We start from the raw sequence: 22,344 nt of genomic DNA, 5'->3' as shown, positions 1-22,344 counted from the left end.
AACACCTCTAATGGTTCCTCATTTATTTATGACGAAATTCAAATTGAACAGTTACACTTCAAACAATAACCTATCTTCCAGCTAGTTGACCAGGGTCATCTGACTCACACTACATTTCGGGAAACGAATAAAACCTAATATGTACTTACATTATAACAGCCATATGAGAGGGTGACATCCATGACACGACCACAGTTAACTCTGACCAAACACACTCACCTTTTCAAACTGCCTCAACCTACAAAGAGACGCCACAACTTTCATGACGTCACGCCTCATAGGCTTCCTCGTTGGTCCCGGCAGGCCTAAGGCCTTAATTGGCGGGAACACACTGAGCCGGACGGGAAACTCATGGCACAGTTACAACGTAAATTATACTCAGAAATGGTTAGGTGGTGAGTGACATGAGACCGAAGGTGGCAGCGTGTGCAGGTCTCATCTCTCATATCTCAGTCTTCACACTTTATTTGAATGACAAAGGTGTCAAATTTGTACGCAGTTAATCGTCACGGTTGTGATTCCCAGCAGAAGTGAAGGATTGTGTGCATTACTTGACACAAGTTGAGTAATAATGAGTAGCCTCTGTTGTGCACTTATGGTAGTAGATCGATCCTCGAGGGGACTGTCCTGCCAGGGAGTGGAGTGTTGTCCTGCCAGGGAGTGGACTGTCGTCCTGCCAGGGGGTGGACTGTCGTCCTGCCAGGGAGTGGACTGTCGTCCTGCCAGGGGGTGGACTGTCGTCCTGCCAGGGGGTGGACTGTCGTCCTGCCAGGGAGTGGAGTGTTGTCCTGCCAGGGGGTGGACTGTTGTCCTGCCAGGGGTGGGACCATCTCGTCCTGCCAGGGTGGACTGTCGTCCTGCCAGGGGTGGACTGTCGTCCTGCCAGGGATGACTGTCGTCCTGCCAGGGGGTGGACTGTCGTCCTGCCAGGGTGACTGTCGTCCTGCCAGGGAGTGGAGGTTTGTCCTGCCAGGGTGGACTGTTGTCCTGCCAGGGGTGGACTGTTGTCCTGCCAGGGGTGGATCTGTTGGACTGTCCCTGCCTAGGGGTGGACTGTCGTCCTGCCAGGGGTGACTGTCGTCCTGCCAGGGGTGGACGTCCTGCCAGGGGGACTGTCGAGTGTCGTCCTGCCAGGGGTGGACTGTCGTCCTGCCAGGGGTGGACTGTCGTCTGCCAGGGGTGGACTGTCGTCCTGCCAGGGGTGGACTGTCGTCCCTGCCAGGGTGGACTGTCGTCGTACTGCCAGGGGATGGGGTGTCGTCCTGCCAGGGGTGGACTGTCGTCCTGCCAGGGTGACTGTCGTCCTGCCAGGGGGTGGAGTGTCGGTCGTCCTGCCAGGGGTGAGTGTTGGTCGTCCTGCCAGGGGGTGGAGTGTCGGTCGTCCTGCCAGGGGTGGACTGTTGTCCTGCCAGGGGATGGACTGTCGTCCTGCCAGGGGTGGACTGTCGTCCTGCCAGGGGGTGGACTGTCGTCCTGCCAGGGTGGACTGGTCCTGCCAGGGTGGACTGTCCTCCTGCCAGGGGTGGACTGTTCTCCGCCAGAAGTCCAGTGCGTCCTGCCAGGGGTGGAGTGTCGTCCGCCAGGGGCCAGGGGTGGGCCGTCCTGCCAGGGGTGTCCCGCCAGGGTGGAGTCCTGCCAGGGGGGGAGGTCAGTGTCCTGCCAGGGGTGGACTGTCCTGCCAGGGTGGAGTGTCGTCCCGCCAGGGGGTGGAGTGTCGTCCTGCCAGGGGTGGAGTGCGTCCTGCCAGGGGTGAGGTCGTCCTGCCAGGGGGTGGTGTCGTCCTGCCAGGGGTGGGAGGTCGTCCTGCCAGGGGTGAGTGTCGTCCAGGGGTGTGTCGTCCTGCCAGGGGGGTGGAGTGCGTCCTGCCAGGGGGTGGAGTGTCGTGCAGGGGGGGGTCGTCCTGCCAGGGGGTGGAGTGTCGTCCTGCCAGGGTGGAGTGTCGTCCTGCCAGGGGTGGGTGTCGAGGTCGTCCTGCCAGGGGGTGGACTGTCGTCCTGCCAGGGGTGGACTGTCGTCCTGCCAGGGGTGGAGGTCGTCCTGCCAGGGGTGGAGTGTCGTCCTGCCAGGGGTGTGTCGTCCTGCCAGGGGTGGAGTGTCGTCCTGCCAGGGGTGGAGGTCGTCTGCCACTGTCCTCCTGCCAGGGTGGGACCAGTCCTGCCAGGGGGTGGAGTGTCGTCCTGCCAGGGGGTGGGTCGTCCTGCCAGGGGTGGAGGTCGTCCTGCCAGGGGTGGAGGTCGTCCTGCCAGGGGTGGAGGTCGTCCTGCCAGGGGTGGAGTGTCGTCCTGCCAGGGGGTGGAGTGTCGTCCTGCCAGGGGGTGGAGGTGTCGTGCCTGCCAGGGGTGGAGTGTCGTCCTGCCAGGGGTGGAGGCTGTCCTGCCAGGGGTGGTGTCGTCCTGCCAGGGGGTGGAGTGTCGTCCTGCCAGGGGTGGGGTGTCGTCCTGCCAGGGGTGGACTGTCCTCCTGCCAGGTGGACTGTTCTGCCAGGGTGGAGGCCGCCCTCGCCAGGGGGTGGAGTGTCGTCCTGCCAGGGGGTGGCGTCGTCCTGCCAGGGGTGGAGTGTCGTCCTGCCAGGGGTGGAGGTCGTCCTGCCAGGGGTGGAGTGTCGTCCTGCCAGGGGTGGAGTGTCGTCCTGCCAGGGGTGGACTGTCGTCCTGCCAGGGGTGGAGGTCGTCCTGCCAGGGGTGGAGTGTCGTCCTGCCAGGGGTGGAGTGTCGTCCCTGCCCGTCGTCCTGCCAGGGGTGGAGTGTCGTCCTGCCAGGGGTGGAGTGTCGTTCCTGCCAGGGGGTGGAGTGTCGTCCTGCCAGGGGGTGGAGTGTCGTCCTGCCAGGGGGTGGAGTGTCGTCCTGCCAGGGGGTGGACTGTTGTACATACCGTTTTTATGCTAACATATACTGTACAGTACAGAACTGTATATGTTTACTTGCCTGTAATTCTCATACCATTAACATAAATGCAGTAATTTATATTCTATTGATTTTCATTTGGAATATTTTGTATTATATGGTTTGTTGCTGTAGTAATAATAAGGTGTGTTATTTATTATACACAGGACCCAGACAAGATGAGGCGTTACATGACACGGGCCATCAACAGGAATGTGACTCTTCTGGACACCTCATACTCAGACATGTGCGAGAAGGAAATAGGCGCGGTGCTCAATGGCTGTTGGGCCAGAGGTCACGATAGGAACAGATACTTCATCATGACCAAGGTACTGTATAGAGAATTATGCAATTGCCACTCAATATGTCATAAACAATGCCAATGCAATCGTAACACCACATGCTCACCCCATTTGATTAGTTGGCATGTATAGGAAGGTGGCCACGACCCGCAAATTATCTCTAGGCCTGCTAGTGTCTTCTCTGTCATGGCTGAGAGCAGACGTGCACTCACATTTGATTACCTGAGTACCACTAATCCCCTAACATGCTTCAGGTAATCCTTAGTTTTTACTTGTACTCTCTTTGTATCCTCTTTGCCACTGATCGGCTCGTTAGCCGCAGGGGAAGTTGGTCACATTGTAGTGGATACTCTCCCCTACAACTGACAAGCCTAGCTGAATACCATAGCGATGGAGTTCAGCCAACCGGCGAGGTTCTCACGGGGGTGGGGGGAAGGGTCGCCACCTGCGACGCTTGCATTCGGTCTTACTTCCGGTGGCCGAGTATATAAGCTCTCAATCTCGCCATTAAAGTCCATTCTACTCTACGTTCCTGAACCGGCAAGACCTCCAAACAAGCTTCCTCACCAACCAGCAACTCCCTAGCACTGCACTGTACATACAATATATATACAGAAAACGCATTGTGAGTTTCTAATCTACCTCAATCCTGAGTGTGAGATATCTACATGTACGTACGTATGTGAGCCCATACAAAGAGAATTTGACAACTGGCCACATGCAGTACGCTACAACATCTCTGTTATGCACTGTTGGCAAGTACTGGGCATTTACTGGCTCCAGGATTTATCTGAACCTGCTCCAATGTTGGTCAAATCTGGTTTTGAAAGAGTTCACACTCGGTGCCGTCACAATACTCTTTGGCAGATTGTTCCAAGAGTTTATAATTCTCACTCTAAAAAAGTTTCCCCTCAAAATTTTCTGGACTTGTGGCTTCTTCAACCTGGAGCTGTGTCAGTTCATAACCTTTTTGTGTATAAACACCTGTGACAGCTATTGTAAATCTATTTATCTGAAAATTAACAGAAAAATGAGTGCCATGTATATTTGTGTGCAACAAATAGTGGCCAGATACTGTTATTTATTAAAAAAAAAATTATCGTGTGACAACTTTGGAAGGTCAAACTATTTTTTTATTCCCAACTTTTCCTTCACACTGGGCTACAGCTATCTACTTGGAATTTGTATTGAAAGGGTTAAGTCATAAGCGTTTCCTTACAAGAAGATATTACCATAAAAACCTGTAGACTTAGGTATAACTTGTTTATAAATGTAATGTTACAGTCTCGACAGAGGTTGGCCACAGTTCATGATCAAGGGGTAATAAATGTCGATTAAGTCATTCCCAAACATGGAACAACAGTATCCCCCCACTGTCCCTGCAGGATATAATGAGGGAAAGCTCATATGAAGATAAAGTAAGAATTCATAGTAGTGTAGTAGTGAGGAAAGTTGGTAGCATGACTAGAGGGTGTAAAGATATATTAACACAGGCTCAGTATAAGTGTAGTATATAAAACACCAATGCGATTTACAGATTTATTTTACTAGTTCAACAGGGGGGTTAATGGGGGCTCATACACAATATATTGTTAATGGGCACTTCCACTGCAAGGGCGGTGTAACAAGCTGCCACCAATGTAAGAGCGGCGATTCCAACTCACATTTCCTACCCTTATCTTACTTACCTACGTTCACTGGTTACCACATAACCTCAGTTCCCTTTGGTAGCATGGCGAGGGCCGGCACGTGGGTATAGTAATTTTGATATCAAGTCACTTGGACGGAAATAAAGGTGAAAAACTGTGGGGAAAAAGTGAACACTCCTAAAATACTCAAAGAACAGGTTTATTAATATGAAACACAAGGGGAAAAAGATATTATTAACATACCACTCCAAGGTTGCAACTCCTCGGCTTACTCAACTGCAATTACTCAGATCCTATACTCTAACTACACACTTTTTTTTTTCTTTTATCCTCTTCGCCACTGATCGGCTCGTTAGCCGCTTGGGCGATCGGTCACGTCTCTGTCACGCACTGTTGGCAAATACTGGGCATGCACCGGCTCCCGAATGTACCTGAACCTGCTCCAGTGTTGGTCAAGTCTTGTCTTGAAAGAGCTCACACTCGGTGCCGTCACAACACTCTCTGGTAGATTGTCCCAAGAGTTTACAACCCTCACTCCGAAAAAGTTTGCCCTCACAGTTTTCTGTACTTGCGGCTTCTTCAATCTTGAGCTGTGACCCCTTGTGGGGCAAGCGTCCGCCAGCTCCAAGTAAGGACACTCGACTGAGTAGTGCCCCCTGAGATGCTTATACACCTCAACTAGGTCACCCCTTGCCCGTCTATAATATAAGCTAGGTAAGTTCAGGCGCTCCAATCTCTCAGGGTAGCTGAGGTGCCGAAGTGCAGGCACCAGTCTAGTGGCCCTCATTTGAACATTTTCAACCAACTGACAGTCCCTAGCATATCTCGGGGACCAGACGGGGGTGACAGTACTCCAGATGGGGAAGCACTTCACTCTTGAAGATCGTTACGAGGGACGGACCGTCTAGATATCTGAACTACCTTCTCATAAGACCCAATAATTTATTTGCCTGGTTTACCTTCTTCTCGCAATGGCCCGAGAACTTCAGCTCATTTTCAACATACACACCTAGGGCCTTCTCACATTCAGTCTCAACTAGTTCAGTTTCTTCATCCCGTTGGGACATAAGATACGCCTCCTTACCGTTGGTACGCCCCAGGTGCATCCTCTTACACTTCGTGGCATTGAATCTCAGCAGCCATTCCTTCGACCATTCCTGGAGCCCACAGAGGCCCTTCTGCAGCTCTTCACAGTCAGCTTGGTTCTTAATTTCCCGAAATAACTTAGCGTCATCGGCAGATATTTGTATGGAGGAGTGTACATCGTCAGGCATGTCATTTATGAAACAAACAAACAGCGGGCCCAATACACTGCCCTGTGGTACCCCACTTGTGATAGGTACGGATGACGATTTCGTGCCATTAATCACCACACACTGCTTGCGGTCATGTAGAAAGTCTTCTATCCATGCAAGGACATTTCCCCGAATTCCGTACCCCTCCAGTTTGATTTTCAGCCTTTCATGGGGTACACTGTAAAAAGCCTTGGCAAAATCTAGGTAAATATTGTCGATATTACCACCCTGTTCCAGAATATGGGTCCAAATATCCAATACCTTGAGCAATTGTGTTAAGCAGGAGCGCCCCGGCATAAAACCGTGTTGGCAATCCTTCACAAGATTGTTTCGTATTGAATGTTCCATTGCGGCATCTCTGATAATACTCTCAAGTACCTTACATATTATGCTGGTCAGGCTCACTGGTCTATAGTTGTTCGTGGAGTGCCGATCGCCCTTCTTGAAGATAGGACTCACATAAGCCACTTTTATTCACTGGGAACCATTTGTTCATCCAGGCATTTACAAAACAAGATCTTCAGGGGCTCTGCAAGCTCGTTGCACAACTCTCTTAACACTCTAGGATGCACCATGTCAAGGCCGGGACTCTTATGGACCTTTAGCCTGGACAGTTTATTTCTAATACCCTCTTCTGTGAACACAATGTGGGTCAGTGCTGTATCGAACCATCTGTCCTCAAACGCAGGAAGGTTAGTTGCATCCTCTCTTGTGAACATCGAGGAAAAGAAGCTGTTCAATGCCTCAGCTTTATCCTGGTCAGAATCTGCGTAACTACCATCCACAAGCCTCAGGTCTGATACTCTACTCGCGTTTTCAATTTCGACTTTGCATAGCGGTAAAACGCCTTTGGGTTTGACTTGACCTCCCTTGCAACCAGCCTCTGGAACTCCTTTTCAGCCCTCCTACACTCTATCTTTGCTTGGTTTCTGACTCTTGCATATATCCTCCTGTCCTGCTCATCGTTTGACCCAACCCAAGTCTTGAATTTCTGGGTTTTCTTCTTAATTTTGTCGACCGCTGCATGGTTCATGTGTAGGGATCCCCTCGTATTCCTAGAAGCACTGGGTTTGGTCTCGGGTATATATTTATCGATCAAATGGGTCACTTTACTAGTTATGATATTCAACGTAGTGTCCGCGTTCTTGTACCTTAATGAGTCAGGCCAGTTGATACCACTCATCTCTTCCCTCATCCCATTGTAATTTCCCTTGTAATATTTGCACCTTGGCCTGGCCTTATCTTGAAGTAGGTAACAGTTAAATCTGAATGATAACACTATATGGTGACTGGTGCTAACTGGGGCAAAGTGTTCCAGTTTGGCCACCATACCCTCCTCGTCTGTTATGATGAGGTCAAGTGGCTTGGGTGTTTGATCCCCTCTGTAATGTGTCGGGTCTCTCACATGTTGGAACAGAAAATTATCTCTGAGTTTCTACAAAAAGAGTAGCAGGGTTATTCAAGTCATTTGGGGTGGACAAGTTTCTCCAGTCGATGTCCCCATAGTTAAAGTCCCCCATGATAAGGAGGTGGCTAGGGTTGAGCATCGCTGCGTTGTTTATTAAGGTTCTCAAGTTCCTTTGATTTAGTGGGTCACAGTTTGGGGATCTGTAGATACATCCGACGATAAGTAAGTCCCCTCCTTTTAATTTAATTTTACACCACTTAGACTCTTCAAAAACATCCTCTCCCTGTACCCTCGCCTGGCTGGCTCTAAGCCCTAAGGTCTTCCCTAGCATAGATAACCACACCCCTCTTGCACACAACCTTACTGGTGTTACATTACAGTACATAGTTACATGACAAATCCTGGCTTCTCTCAACTGCCAATCCCAGTTGGTACTTACTTCTCCCACGTTACTGGTGATACATTTCATTGCATACATGACCAACTGACATATGGTCCCTTCGTTACTCAACATGTTATTACTGAAACCAACTCATACATGTGTATACCGTAGTACGGTATACACATTACAAATATTTATCGGTACTGGGCCGATTCACTAGGAACTGTCCAGTGCACCAGATCACCTGACTTTTCAGAGGTATGGTCTTTGCCAAACACTACCACAACTAACTATCACTGTATTGGACCTAATGTCCATACAGTGTGATTTCATGTTTATTTATTTATTTCATATTTATTATATTGTCTAATGCATCATAATGTTATTATACATGTGCATATCGCTATTTATATGTACAGTATTTTGCACATTTCTGGGAGTGGCCTGAAAAACTAAAGGATTTTGCTTTCTCACGGGGTCCATTTTACCTAACCCTAGCAAGCTTTAAGGGAATACTGTACTATAAATGTTCTGTCTACCAAATCTCAGTCAGTCCAGGTTCTCATACTGCAGGTTTTATGTATCACCATGGATCCAGCTTTTAAACTCATTGACCCAACATGGTACATTGGTAATTCTCATATCTCTCACTACTAGGATACGGGTTTGAGTCCTGGCCCAGGGCACACGTGAGAAGGGTGTTATCCAGTGTGAAACTACTAAACATCACAGGCTGCATGAAATAGAGTACAATTATATACATATTATAGGAGCTATCAACAAGTACCTGTTCTTTAAACCACTAATGAGATTATAATTTTTCAGTTTATAAACAATTGTAGAATATGATGTTTAACCTTTCCCTCTGACCATGTGACCATAATTGACACTGGAGTATTTTTTCAGTTGCCTATGATAGGGAACCGGAAATGTGATGTTGAGAAGTTCATGAAGAAGTCATTGAAAAACCTGGGCTTGGAATATGTGGACGCCTACTTCATCGAGAGTCCTGTGGGTCTGAGAGGTTAGTGTGGAATAGTGGCGAATGTAAATAAGGTCGCTGTTAAAAGTCACAATTTTGGCTTAGAAAAGATCTTTTGTATACATGTTACAGTGAATATGTTTAACCAGTGATTTCACGTAAGCCTAAAATTCCTAGGGATTTCAGGAAATCCTGGCCCTTCAAAGTAGGGATTTTCTGAAACTCCCTCGGGAATACGTGAAAAAACTGGTTACACAACTTCCCTGTAATATATACACCTGTATATACACATATCACACATAAGTATACTGTATATCATTAAGCCCTTGGCACTCCTGACCATGGTCAGAAATCTCACCCTCTTAATCTTTCAACACAGGTTGCGTCGGTAACAGGAACTTTTACTTTACTTTTATCCTCTTCGAAACTGATGGGCTCGTTAGCCTCTCGGGCAGTTGGTCACGTCTCTGTTACACACTGTACTGGGAAGGCAATGGCTCCTGAATGTATCTGAACCAACAAAGTTAGCTCTCATAGTTTTCTGGACTTTCAGCTTCTTCAACCTTGAGCTGTGACCCCTTATGGGCGGGTGTTTGCCAGCTCCAGGTATGGACACTTGCTTGAATAATGCTCTTTGAGATGTTTATACACCTCAATTAGGTCACCCCTTGCCCATCTGTAGTATAAGCTAGACAGTTGCAGGTGCTGTAATTTCCTGGATAGCTGAGGTGCCAAAGTGCCATCAGTCTGGTGGGCCTCCTATGGATATGGCGAACATGAACTTTTTATCAGAGTACCACATAGGAGGGTACAACCTTTTTCACACGGACAGGGAAGGTAGGATGGGAGGAGGGGTCGCACTCTTCGTCAGGGATACATTAAAATGTTGTATTAATAATTCAATAGAGGGTGAAATTGAAACCGAGTCTATATGGGTAGAAATTGCGGAAAGAAGAGAAAAACTAATTATGGGAGTGATTTACAGGCCCCCAAGTCTTGGGAAAGAAGCAGCTCAGCCCATATGGCAGGAAATGAGTAGGGCAGCAAAATATAACAACCTGTGCATTATGGGGGATTTCAACTTCAGGAATATTAACTGGGACAACATTGTAGGTGACTATGAATCTAAAGACTTCCTAGATGCAGTACAGGACAATTTTTTAAAACAACTAATTACAGAATCTACTAGAGGTGACAATATATTAGACCTAGTATTAACAAAAAAAGAAAGTATCAAAGATATCACAATAGGGTAAGAACTAGGGAACAGTAATCACAGAGAAATCAGGTTCATCCTAAATTGGGAAACGAAAAACAATGACAATATGGTCAGAGTCCCAAACTTTCGATCGGCGGATTATGAGGGGTTAAGAAGGGACCTGGGTGAGGTCACCTGTGAACAGTCAGGTCAGTCCCCGGTAGGATCGGGTGAGGTCACCTGTGAACAGTCAGGTCAGTCCCCAGTAGGATCGGGTGAGGTCACCTGTGAACAGTCAGGTCAGTCCCCAGTAGGAACGGGTGAGGTCACCGGCGACACAACAATTGATCATGACTATAATATATTCGCTAGTATACTACGTAAAGCACAAGAACAAAATATACCATACAGAAAAATTAGGTCAAGTAAGAATGAGCCAAGGTGGATGACCAGAAACACTTAAACATGACATTGGAATAAAGAAAGGAATTTACAGGAAATTAAAGGGAGGGGAGGAGCAACTCAGAAATATTTATAATGAACTATCTAGGAATGTTAAGAAAAAATGTAAGGAAGGCATAGAGGGACTATGAAATCAGGATAGCAAGAGAATCCAAGGCGAATCCCAAGGGATATTTCCAGGTATATAGGACAAAGGTCAAGGTCACAGTGGGACCTTTAAAGTCAGAGAGAGGGGAAGTGATCTATGATAGTGAGAAAATAAGCAAAACATTAAACAGCTACTTCTTATCAGTTTTCACAGAAGAAATTCACGAGGAAATTCAGAAGTGGAACTGATATTTAGGGGAAATGAAGAAGAGATATTAAAAAATATCACGATCAGAAAAGAGGATGTTCTTAAGAAGATAAATAAATTAAAGAAGGCAAAATCCTTAGGGCCAGATGAAATTTTCCCTCGAGTTTTGAAAGAGTGTAAGGAACAGATTAGCGGACCCCTCGTAAATTTATTTACAAAATCATTAGACACCGGAGTTGTGCCAGACTTGTGGAAACAGGCAAATGTAACACCCATATTAAAAAAGGGAGACAGAGCATCAGCGTCAAATTACTGGCCGATTAGTTTGACGTCAGTAGTGGGGAAATTTCTTGAATCAATTACAGTACAGTACTGTATAGCAAATCGCATCCGATCGCATTTAGAGAAAAACAAATTAATCTACGACCCTCAACATGGGCTTACAAAGGGAAAATCTTGTCTAACAAATCTGCTGACGTTTTTTAGGAAAGTCTTCGAGGTAGTAGATAATGACGAAAATTACGATGTTGTTTACTTAGACTTTAGCAAAGCGTTTGACAGAGTACCGCATCAGAGACTTCCGAGAAAAGTTAAGGCTCATGGTATTGAAGGGAAAGTTTTAAATTGGATAAAATCATGGCTCGCCGATAGAACACAGAGGGTCAGCGTAGATAGTGTTAAATCTGAGTGGGGTTATGTAACCAGTGTGGTTCCCCAGGGGTCAGTACTGGGCTCACTCTTGTTCATAATCTACATAAACGATCTAGATACTGGGATCAGCAGTGACATAAGCAAGTTTGCAGATGACACCAAAAGAAAAAAGGCGGCAGATTAATTCAGGGCAGGATGCAAATGCACTACAGGAGGATTTAAATAAACTGCAGGATTGGTCAGAAAAATGGCAAATGAAATTCAACACCAGCAAGTGCAGCGTACTTAATATTGGAAGAACAAATACTGTCAATGTATACAGCCTTAACAACATCAACCTAGAGAAATCGACTTGTGAAAGAGACTTAGGGGTACTTGTAAGCCCGGACCTACAGCCTAGAAAACAGTGTGTTACTGTTCGAAATAAGGCTAACAGAGTATTAGGTTTTTTATCTAGAATTGTAAGTAATAAGAGTCCAGAGGTCTTATTGCAACTATATCTTGTGCTAGTCTGGCCACACCTCGATTATGCTGTTCAGTTCTGGTGCCCTTATTATAGAATGGATATCAATTCACTGGAATCGGTGCAGCGAAGAACGACGAAAATGATTCCGGGACTTAGAAACCTTCCATATCAAGATAGGTTAAAGAAACTGAACTTGCATTCCCTAGAAAGACGAAGAGTGCGGGGAGATATGATAGAAATATTTAAGTGGGGAAAGGAATCAATAAAGAAGATATAAATACTGTAAAGGAGTTGTCCATGGTTTGAAGATGGACCAAGATCTCTTCTGATCTTCGTAGAGCCCTCACCACCTTGGTGATGCTTTAGTACTTCATGCTTTGTCTCAAGAGTCACAGACTCACACAGCTTCTCCAGTGTAGTACAAGTAGCTGAAGAATTAACAGAACATTTGGATGCCATGGTGAACAAAATAATGAAAGGATGGCACAAATATAGACGGATAAAAAACGTGAACTTCCCACATGATGAATGGTGGAACAAAAGATGTGGACTGGGAAGAGACGGGGAAGGAGAGGGGTTTCTTGTGATCAGTGATCGAGAATATATATTTGTGCATGTCTCCAAGATGGCTGCCCAAGTTTACTCCTGGGTGGTGCACGATTTTAATTTTTGCTGGGACCAAAATTCTAATAATTGAGGGTAGCTTTCCTATAATAAGGAAGAGGTGATCAATTACAAAATTCGTGGAAGCAAATTTTCTTTGCTCGAATGTTTGTATAGCAAGGGATACCTGTACCTGAAGAGGTAAATACCTGAATAACAATCCCACCAGCAACTTGCTGAATAACCATCTAAGCAGGTGACTAGCTAACTAACAAAGGAGGAAGTCATCCACCCAACTCATTCGGTATATAGTACATGTATCTAATATAACAAATAAAAGGTTGATAGCAAACTAGATCCCAAAGCAATGGCTTAGGCCTGAAGACCAAGCAGTATGTCCTAAAATACGACACCATGTAATTATTTCTCGTTAAATCTTTCCAGGATGGAGCAGCGGGAACCTACTTTTGTGAAGCTTGTAGTGTACAGTAGTGTATGTGGCCAGTTGTCTAATTTCTCTTTGTTAGGCTCACATACATACGTACATGCAGGAGATCTCGCATGAAGGATGGAGGTGAGAAAGGAAATCCATAATGGAGTTTTCTTTATATATATTATATGTACAGAGCAGTCTGGTGCTGGGAAGTTGCTGTGTGGTAGAGGAGTTGCTGTGGAGGAGCTTCCTTAGAGGAGGTCTTCTCTGCTTAAGAACGTGGTGTTGTCCTACCTTCTTGGCTTTGGAGTCAAGAGTTATGAGGTGAAAGAAGATTATTAAGGATTGAATAAAAGTGGTGAAACTGAAATACAGTAGGAGTAGAAAGAATCTTGTCCGACCTTCGATCGATGGGTGAAGTAAAGTATGAAGAAATCTTGATGCTGGTGCATAGATTGGTGGTGCGGGAACTAGACTTGAAGAATAATGGTGGAATTTGGAGGGACTTGGGGTTGGTGGATAGTGCAAGAAGAAAAGCGAGGAAATTGGAAAATAATAGTAGAATGCTAGGTCTTGGGGCTCAAGCCAAGTGCTTATGTTTTCTCATGTTTGTGTTTCAGCTAATTTTCGTCTTAGGTATTATATTTATGTCAGGTGTTTGTATGTTTAGCAAATATTGCAATTTTATGCCTTACATTTTCGGGTCTTATGTCCTAGGCAATGGTGGGGAGTCTAGGGCAGGTACTTGTGTTTCTGCTAAGAACATCCCGTCTTTTTATGATCTAATGTTGTAAGTGGTAGGGCTGCCAAGGTTGTCACTGGGGTAACGTTGCATCTTTCAATAGAGTGGAGTTGGTGTGGGTTCTAGGGCTCTTCCAACCATTCTATGATTGGTCCTGGCTCTATTTCTTCTAACTTTGTCCATATTCTTTTTGATTGTTGGTGTAGGTAAACGTTTAGGGGTTCTATTTGCGCTCGTTGGTGTAGTTGACGGTTGATGACTATGTCAGGATATCTGATGTTGTATACATCCCTTTGGGCTAAGTTTTGAATTGTCTGCAGTTTCTTTGTTTGTTTGTTTTATTGCATGTAGGGGAATTGGTGGATATACTAGTCGGGATTGGACAAAGGCTCTATATAACTTTAACCTGTTTTTTGCTGACAAGCTTCTGGAGCGTTTTAATTTAATTACCATATTTGGTTTTTGCAAGTTTTTCGGTGATGTTTTGTAGCCTTTTGTTGTTATCTTCAGCCCTAGGACAGTGCCTTCCATGGCATATGGAATCACTTTGTTGTTTACTATAATGGGATCTTTTTTCCTTTTAGCGATTGGTATTATTTTGAACTTGTTGGTGTTCGTTTGTATCTTCCACTTTTTTTCGTACTGGTTGATGTTCTCTATTGCATTGGCAGTATGTTGTGCCATTATTGCTGTTGATTTGCCGGGGTATGTGATGATTTGTGTGATATCGTCTGCAAAACTTATGTATTCACTGTAGGGAGCTGGTTCTGGTAGGTCTGCTGTGTAGATATTGTACAGCGTGGGTGAAAGGACACTGCCTTGGGGTACTCCACTTTTCAGTTCTATGGTTGGTCCTATATAGCTGCCAATTTGTATTTGTGCCGTGCGATCATCTAGGAGTCACAGACGATATCTTCTAGTGGGTCTGGAAGATTTAATTGGAGCAGTTTAAATTTTAATCCTAGGTGCCATACTTTATCGAACGCTTTCTTAACGTCTCTTAATACAATGTTGACTTGGTTTCTTTCTGCTTTCTTGTTGGCTAACGTTTCCGTGATTATGGCTAGTGCAGTATGTGTTCCCTTTTTTTCAGTGAATCCATGTTGTCTGGGGTTTAGTAGTCCGTTTTCGCTTCTGTGTTTTCTGATTCTCTTGTTTATTGCCTTTTCAAATAGTTTTCCTATAACTTCGAGTAGGGAAATCGGTCTGTAGTTAATTACTTGAGTGTGGTCTTTGGCTGATTTCGGTATGAATATGAGTTTTGCGTTTTTGAATGCATCAATGAAGTATCCACTTGCCAAAGCTGAGTTTAATATTTCGAGGATGCCTTGTGTGCAGTTGTTGGGTAGGTTTCGGATCATGTTTCTTGTGATTTTTGTAAATCCTGGTGCTTTTTCTTTAGTGTCTGATGTAGTGTAGCAGTTCTCCTTCTGTAATTGGTTCTATCGAGTTGAGCCTGGTTTTGTCCACCACATGGTATGGGGTTATCATATATATCATTTCAGCCATTTCTCTGCAGATGTGATTTTCGTGTTCCTCATCGAATTCCTCATTTTCTTCTTCTGATATTTGAAATAGTTTTTTCCATTCTCTCCTGTATGTGGATTCTATCTCTTTCTTCAAAGAGTTTTTCCCGTTTTGGTCTTTTATGTACTTTTGTTGGGGTTTGTCGTTTCCTAGAATTTTGTTTACGTTCTGCCAGAAGTTCTTGTCATTTCTTGTGGTATCCAGGTATAAGGACCTGTGCTGCCACCATTTTATAAGGGCCTGCCTCTTATAACAATTTTACTTTATTCTAATACTTATAACCATTGGTAGCGTGACGAGAGGAGGCTCGTGGGTATATGTAATGATAGTATCAAGTAATAGGGAAGAAATAACGGAAGATACTGAAGGTAAATAATAGACACAATATACAAATACAATATTTATTTAAACATTAAAATGGAGGTAGGAGAAAGAATATATGTACCAACAGACGAAACCTGGTACTATGCCCTCAGGCTCAACATACTCACACCACTACTGGGTGGACATACTCAATAACACTCACACCACTACTGGGTGGACATACTCAATAACACAAACTCTTACAGTAACTTAGCACCATTAAGACCAGGGGCAACTGCCACTACAACACTCAGTCGTCAGGAGTGATACTCAAGCAACAGCCATGGGGTCCCGCCACCATGGGTACTTTCCAACGAACTCTGAAGATCCCAGTGGAATAACCCCACCACACAAATAGCTCTACTGAGTTAGACACTCATCCACCAATGATGGGGGCTGGTAGTGGTGTGTGGCTTGGTGATCCGGGGTCACCTCGTGGGCCGAGCGTTAGGGTCAGACTGGCCAGCTATGGGGGCCATAGGCAGTCTGAAATGTCTGACAGTCGGGTCAGACCTCGGACATCTCCCCAGACATAGTGGATACAACATCCACGCTACAGACACGGCCTAGGCTGCATTAGGGACCTGTATGGGTGAAGGGGCGAGCACTTACTAACGGTTGAAATGCCCGCGGCACCCTCACTCAAAATAGGTCAGGGAGTCCACCTACTTCTATTACGATGAATTACTTTACTGTACACTCTGACGTTGAAACTGAGACTATGAACTCAGTTTCATTCCCTATTATTATCTTCACTAACAATGCTCTGACTGAGCTATCAAAAGCAAAATTTAAATTGATTACAAAGGGTTGGATGGCAACAGATCCCAACATACAGCGTCTTGCTACGAAATCCGCGGATTATATTCAAAGTTCCCTTTAGACAAAGACGGCCTATCGATGACGTCATCAAGGAAACAGAGAAAACGGGGGACGTTTCCACTGGGGGACTCAGAAGGTTTTGTGGACGTTTGAGCGTAATATGAATCCTGAAGGTTTTTAGGTTAGCCGTCATCACGATCATTACACAGGTTGTTTATTAGTTCGTTCCATATCTGTTGGTGTGCTATCAGGCTTTCATCTCTTAACTTTTGTTGTATTTGCCTTAAGTTTCTAATAAGCTCTGTTGTTGGTGGATAGTTTTGTATGTACAGTACATCATTATGTTATTGTATTGTACTTGGAGCATTCTCAATTCATGGGATGTCCTGATGTGTGGTAGCGTTCGATATGTTGTGATTGGTATGTTGTTCTCTATTGCCTTTTTGATGTTAAGTATAAGGGTATCTGTTTCGTTGTCTATATCTTCTAGTATTTTGCCTTGGAGATCTGGGATCTTAACTTGTTCTAGTTGCTTCCTGTAGCCTTCCCAGTCTGCTTTTTGCATTTGGAAATGTGGGGTTGTTGGTACTTGGATTGGGCTTGTGGATAGTTTTATTATCATTGGAGTGTGGTCGCTGGTAGTTAGTGGTCCTTGTTTTATATGGTAATTCAGGAATGCCTTGTTATTGGTGAAGACTTTGTCTGGAGTTGTTGTTTTGTTATTGCCAATGAATGTGGTGAAGTGTGGTCCTAGGTGGATCAGCTTCCCTGTGTTCATTATGGTATGCAGTGCAGTGCCCACTCTGTTCCTGTTTCCGTGACCGAATATTGGATGTCTTGGGTTCAGATCTCCTATTATATATGTTGGGCAGTTGTAGTTCAATAGTTTTATCAAGTCTGGGGCCGGCAGGTAGTTCCTTCTTGGCGGTAAATATGCTGTGGCTAATGCTATTTCTCCAAGTGTGGTAGTTATTTTGATTAAAGAAGATTATTAAGGATTGAATAAAAGTGGTGAAACTGAAATACAGTAGGAGTAGAAAGAATCTGGTCCGACCTTCACGGCGAGGCATGGGGTATTTATATAATTCTGCCGGATCAAGAATCGAAATGCAAAGATGAAAAATGCTGCTGATTGGCGAAGATGATGGCGGCAACTGACCAATCACCGCGCAGTTCGAACTCGAGGACTGATTTGTGGAACTCGCCACTGGTTGGCTGGTAAGCGGGCGGCAAGTAACCAATCAGCAGTTGTAGGGGAGAGTATCCACTACAAGCTCATTTTTCCATGGTACTGTATTGCTAAATAGCTGTTACATTAAATGGTCTGTAGGTAGTAGGCAGCTACCAAAAAGGGAGGTACTACCGCCTGGGAAGATATTGGAATGCATAATTTGTTGTTTAATGGTAGACCCTGCTGCCAAAGGCATCACGAAATTTGTGACCAAGTCCCAGGTTGCTGATCTGACTTTCTGCCTCATTTACACACAATTGCAGGGTCTCAATTGTTTCTCTTAACATTGACAACACAACACGTATATATTGTTTCTCACTCTTGATTTATTTTATTTTATTTCTTTATGGTTCTTTATTATTATTATTATTATTATTATTATTATTATTATTATTATTATTATTTATTATTATTATTATTTATTATTATTATTATTTATTATTATTATTATTTATTATTATTATTATTTATTATTATTATTATTTATTATTTATTATTATTTATTATTTATTATTATTTATTATTATTATTATTTATTATTATTATTATTTATTATTATTATTATTATTTATTATTATTATTATTTATTATTATTATTTATTATTATTTATTATTATTATTATTATTATTATTATTATTATTTATTATTATTATTATTATTATTATTTATTATTTATTATTATTATTTATTATTTATTATTATTATTATTATTATTATTATTATTATTATTATTATTATTATTATTATTATTTATTATTTATTATTATTATTATTATTATTATTATTATTATTATTTATTATTATTATTATTATTATTATTATTATTATTATTATTATTATTATTATTATTATTATTATTATTATTATTATTATTATTATTATTATTATTATTATTATTATTATTATTATTATTATTATTATTATTATTATTATTATTTTTATTTTTATTTTTATTTTTATTATTATTATTTTTATTATTATTATTATTATTTTATTTTATTTTTATTTTATTCTTCTTATTCTTATTTTTATTATTTTTATTTTTATTTTATTTTTTATTATTATTATTATTATTATTATTATTATTATTATTATTATTATTATTATTATTATTATTATTATTATTATTACATTTTTGCCCCCCAGGCCCCGATGTGGGTCAGTGACCTGTGCCCGGGTGGGCTAATCCCCATAAAAAATTTTTTTGATTATACTGTATATCTTCAAGTTAATTAGTAGAATCATCAAGTAGGGTATTTCTCATATAACAACACAGGGAGCTCTGATAAAGACGTGCAGCCGAGGGACGAACATGGAAACAGTGTCCTAGACTTAACCACTGACCTGAGAAGCTTGTGGGAAGGCATGGAGGAACAGGTGAGCATCAACTGATGATGAGTCATGATAGATGAACTAGGTGGGTGACGGTGAGTCATGGTAGTTGAACTAGGTGGGTGACGGCGAGTCATGGTAGTTGAACTAGGTGGGTGACTGGGTCATGGTAGTTGAACTAGGTGGGTGACGGTGAGTCATGGTAGTTGAACTAGGTGGTGACGGTGAGTCTAGTTGAACGGTGGGTGACGGTGAGTCATGGTAGTTGAACTAGGTGGGTGACGGCGAGTCATGGTAGTTGAAATAGGTGGGTGACGGTGAGTCATGGTAGTTGAACTAGGTGGGTGACTGGGCACATAATGGCTAGGTGGGTGACGGTGAGTCATGGTAGTTGAACTAGGTGGGTGACGGTGAGTCATGGTAGTTGAACTAGGTGGGTGACGGTGAGTCATGGTAGTTGAAATAGGTGGGTGACGGTGAGTCATGGTAGTTGAACTAGGTGGGTGACTGCGAGTCATGGTAGTTGAACTAGGTGGGTGACGGTGAGTCATGATAGATGAACTAGGTGGGTGACAGTAGGTCATGATAGATACCCTTGATGGGAGAGTGTGAGTTATGGTAGCTGGAGTTGGTGGTGATAGGGATTTTCCAGGACGTTTTTGCTTCAGACACCTCTGACACACCTGAATTATTACTACATATTCTTAGTTTGTATAAAAGGAATTGCCTGCACACAAGGAAATAGCTCATTTTCTCAAACTTCATATTCATGCATATGTTTTATTCATATGCTTATTACTCTACTGTACTATGTTTGCCTGTGTCCCAGCAGTGGTGGCATTGGTTATCGTAAAACTCATATAGCTGCCCACATGTTGCGGCATGTATTCATACTAAAATAAACATATGTTCACAGTTGGAAGCCGGCCGTACCAGATTCATTGGCCTCTGCAACTTCAATATAAAACAGGTGGAGAGAATCGTCAGCTGTAAGTTTGTTTGTTTTTCTTACATTTTCGTCATGTGACAATATTCTTGGTGCTTTTCATCCTTAGTGCATACCAATCCAGACTAACTGACTAATGTGTACATATAATATTTATAAGGTGACTTGGTGTGTGTGTGTGTGTGTGTGTGTGTGTGTGTGTGTGTGTGTGTGTGTGTGTGTGTGTGTGTGTGTGTGTGTGTGTGTGTGTGTGTGTGTGTGCACGCATGTGTTTGTGTATGTGTGTGTGTATTAGTGCATACTATACAGTATTGCTGTATGCAGTACATTACAAAAATCATTTTTACTTTGTTGATAGATGCTCGCCACCCCCCGACCTTTGTCCAGATGGACATAAATGTTTACAATATGCGTAGAGAAGAGCGGAGGAGACTCCGGGAAATGTTTATTACTCCCATAGCTACAGACGTCCTGGGCAACCAAAACTTTATTACCAAGTGAGTAATACGTAGTACATTTTGAGGGCAAACTGTTGTCAATACTCTCCCTTTAACTTTGTGTACAACACCTTGAGCTGCTACACAGATCAACACATTATCTTCCACCAGCATTTTAGTACAGTTCAACTTGTACAGCGGTAACGCGTATAACTCTCACTAACATGTCAAGGGTTCGAGCCTCGGCCCGTACACATGTGAGAAGGGTGGTATCCAGTGTGACCCTCACTACCAAACACCACAGTTTCCCGGCCCCCGGTTTCCTCCTGTACTAACACTGGATAAACCACCTAAACGGCTAGTAAGCTTATCAGTGGCGAATATGATAAAAATAAATAAACAAACAAATAAATAAATAACCTATGGATATTCTTCATGATGCATTTTTTTCTCGCCCTTTCTTCCCCCCATCAGGAAGAAATACCCATTATTGTGGGAAAATAAAGTAGTGTTGCATCTTGCCAAGAAATGCAGGATGAATCCGCTGTCCATCATAGTCGGGTTTGTCTTGCGGATGAAGATCATTTGTTTACTCAGGGGTTTCAACACAAAGATGCAGGAAATTATCTACACAGTAAGTATATCTTGTTTTCTTTGGAACTTTTGTGAAGAAGTAATGAGACATTGATACTCTTGGCAATTACAGCACTGGGTGTTTAACCTGTCCTCAGGCTCCGTTGTGGGTCGTTTGACCTGTGCCCGGGTGGGCTAATTCCCGTAGAAAAAAAAAAAAAAAAAAGGTCCAGGAAACTGTGAGAGCAAACTTTTTCGGAGTGAGAGTTGTGAACTCATGGAACAATCTACCAGAAAGTGTTGTGACGGCACCGAGTGTGAGCTGTTCCCCGACTTACGACGGGGTTAGGGACCGACATCCAGGTTGTAAATCGGAAATGCTTAAATAATACTACATAGAAAATCTAAAATGGGGGTCCCTTTTTCTTCGCGGCACCACAAAACACTCACTTTTAAACTTGCCAGCCATTTTATAGTGAATTACAGATGAAAATTTTGTCTGTGTACTGACTTTGGGACTCGAAAATACGTAATTTGACCAAATTTTGGTACAACTGAGGCAGGTCGTAAGTGCGGGTGGACGTAAGTCGAGTAGGTCGTAAGTCGGGGAGGAGCTGTATATGGTATATATATTTAATTTATTCATAAATGATAAGTGAGTTACAAGTTTATTGCTTTACACTATCATTGTTTAATTTTTGTTTTCTACTTTTATCCTCTTCGCCACGTTTCATTAGTCGTTTGGGCAGTCAGTCACATCTCTGTTACACACTGTTGACAAGTACTGGGCATACACCGGCTCCTGAATGTATGTGTACCTGCCGCAGTGTTGATCAAGCCTGGTCTTGAAACAACTCACACTTGGTGCCGTCACAACACTGGTAAATTGTTCCAAGAGTTCACAATTCTGACTCGGAAAAAGTTTACCCTCGCAGTTTTCTGGACTTGTGCAGTTAACACTACCTCCTCTTTCTGGCTTCGCACCCAGACGTAGTTTTGTATTTTTTTTTCACTCCATTTCTTTACATGCAAACCCTCCATTGTATAAGAACTGAATTAGGTTTTCTAAATGTAAATTTTTTGGTGTTGAAACACTTGTGTAATTTACATGACAGCAGTGAGGTATACAGTAGTCTGGTGAGTCATGGTGTGATGCCAAATGACAGTACCTGCTACTCTCAGATACACTCCCACATTATAAAGTCATCTTGACGAGCATAGTACAAATGTAGACAGGTGGATAATAGGTTATGTTATATATATATCAATACGTATTGATGCGTACTGTTCATTTACAGTTTCTCCAATGATTGCTCCCTTTAACATAGTATAAATGTAGACAGGTGGATAATAGGTTATGTT

General features: G+C 43.2%; 1 protein-coding gene across 1 annotated transcript in view; it reads left to right on the top strand.

Annotated features, from left to right (window-relative positions):
* Positions 1–22,344, top strand: part of LOC121859286 (aldo-keto reductase family 1 member C18-like) — a 29,552-nt gene that overhangs the window by 2,816 nt on the left and 4,392 nt on the right. Inside the window, exons 2-7 of the mRNA XM_042356063.1 lie at positions 3,050–3,211; positions 8,825–8,942; positions 18,971–19,071; positions 19,943–20,015; positions 20,331–20,469; positions 20,884–21,043. Coding sequence (XP_042211997.1) covers positions 3,050–3,211; positions 8,825–8,942; positions 18,971–19,071; positions 19,943–20,015; positions 20,331–20,469; positions 20,884–21,043 — 753 coding nt within the window. The remainder of the gene's footprint in view (positions 1–3,049; positions 3,212–8,824; positions 8,943–18,970; positions 19,072–19,942; positions 20,016–20,330; positions 20,470–20,883; positions 21,044–22,344) is intronic.

Source organism: Homarus americanus, unplaced genomic scaffold (genome assembly GCF_018991925.1).
Source record: "Homarus americanus isolate GMGI-L3 unplaced genomic scaffold, GMGI_Hamer_2.0 scaffold36188, whole genome shotgun sequence".
Taxonomy (NCBI): domain Eukaryota; kingdom Metazoa; phylum Arthropoda; class Malacostraca; order Decapoda; family Nephropidae; genus Homarus; species Homarus americanus.
The sequence above is the reverse complement of the archived record's forward strand: the minus strand, read 5'-3'. Positions and strand labels throughout refer to the sequence as shown.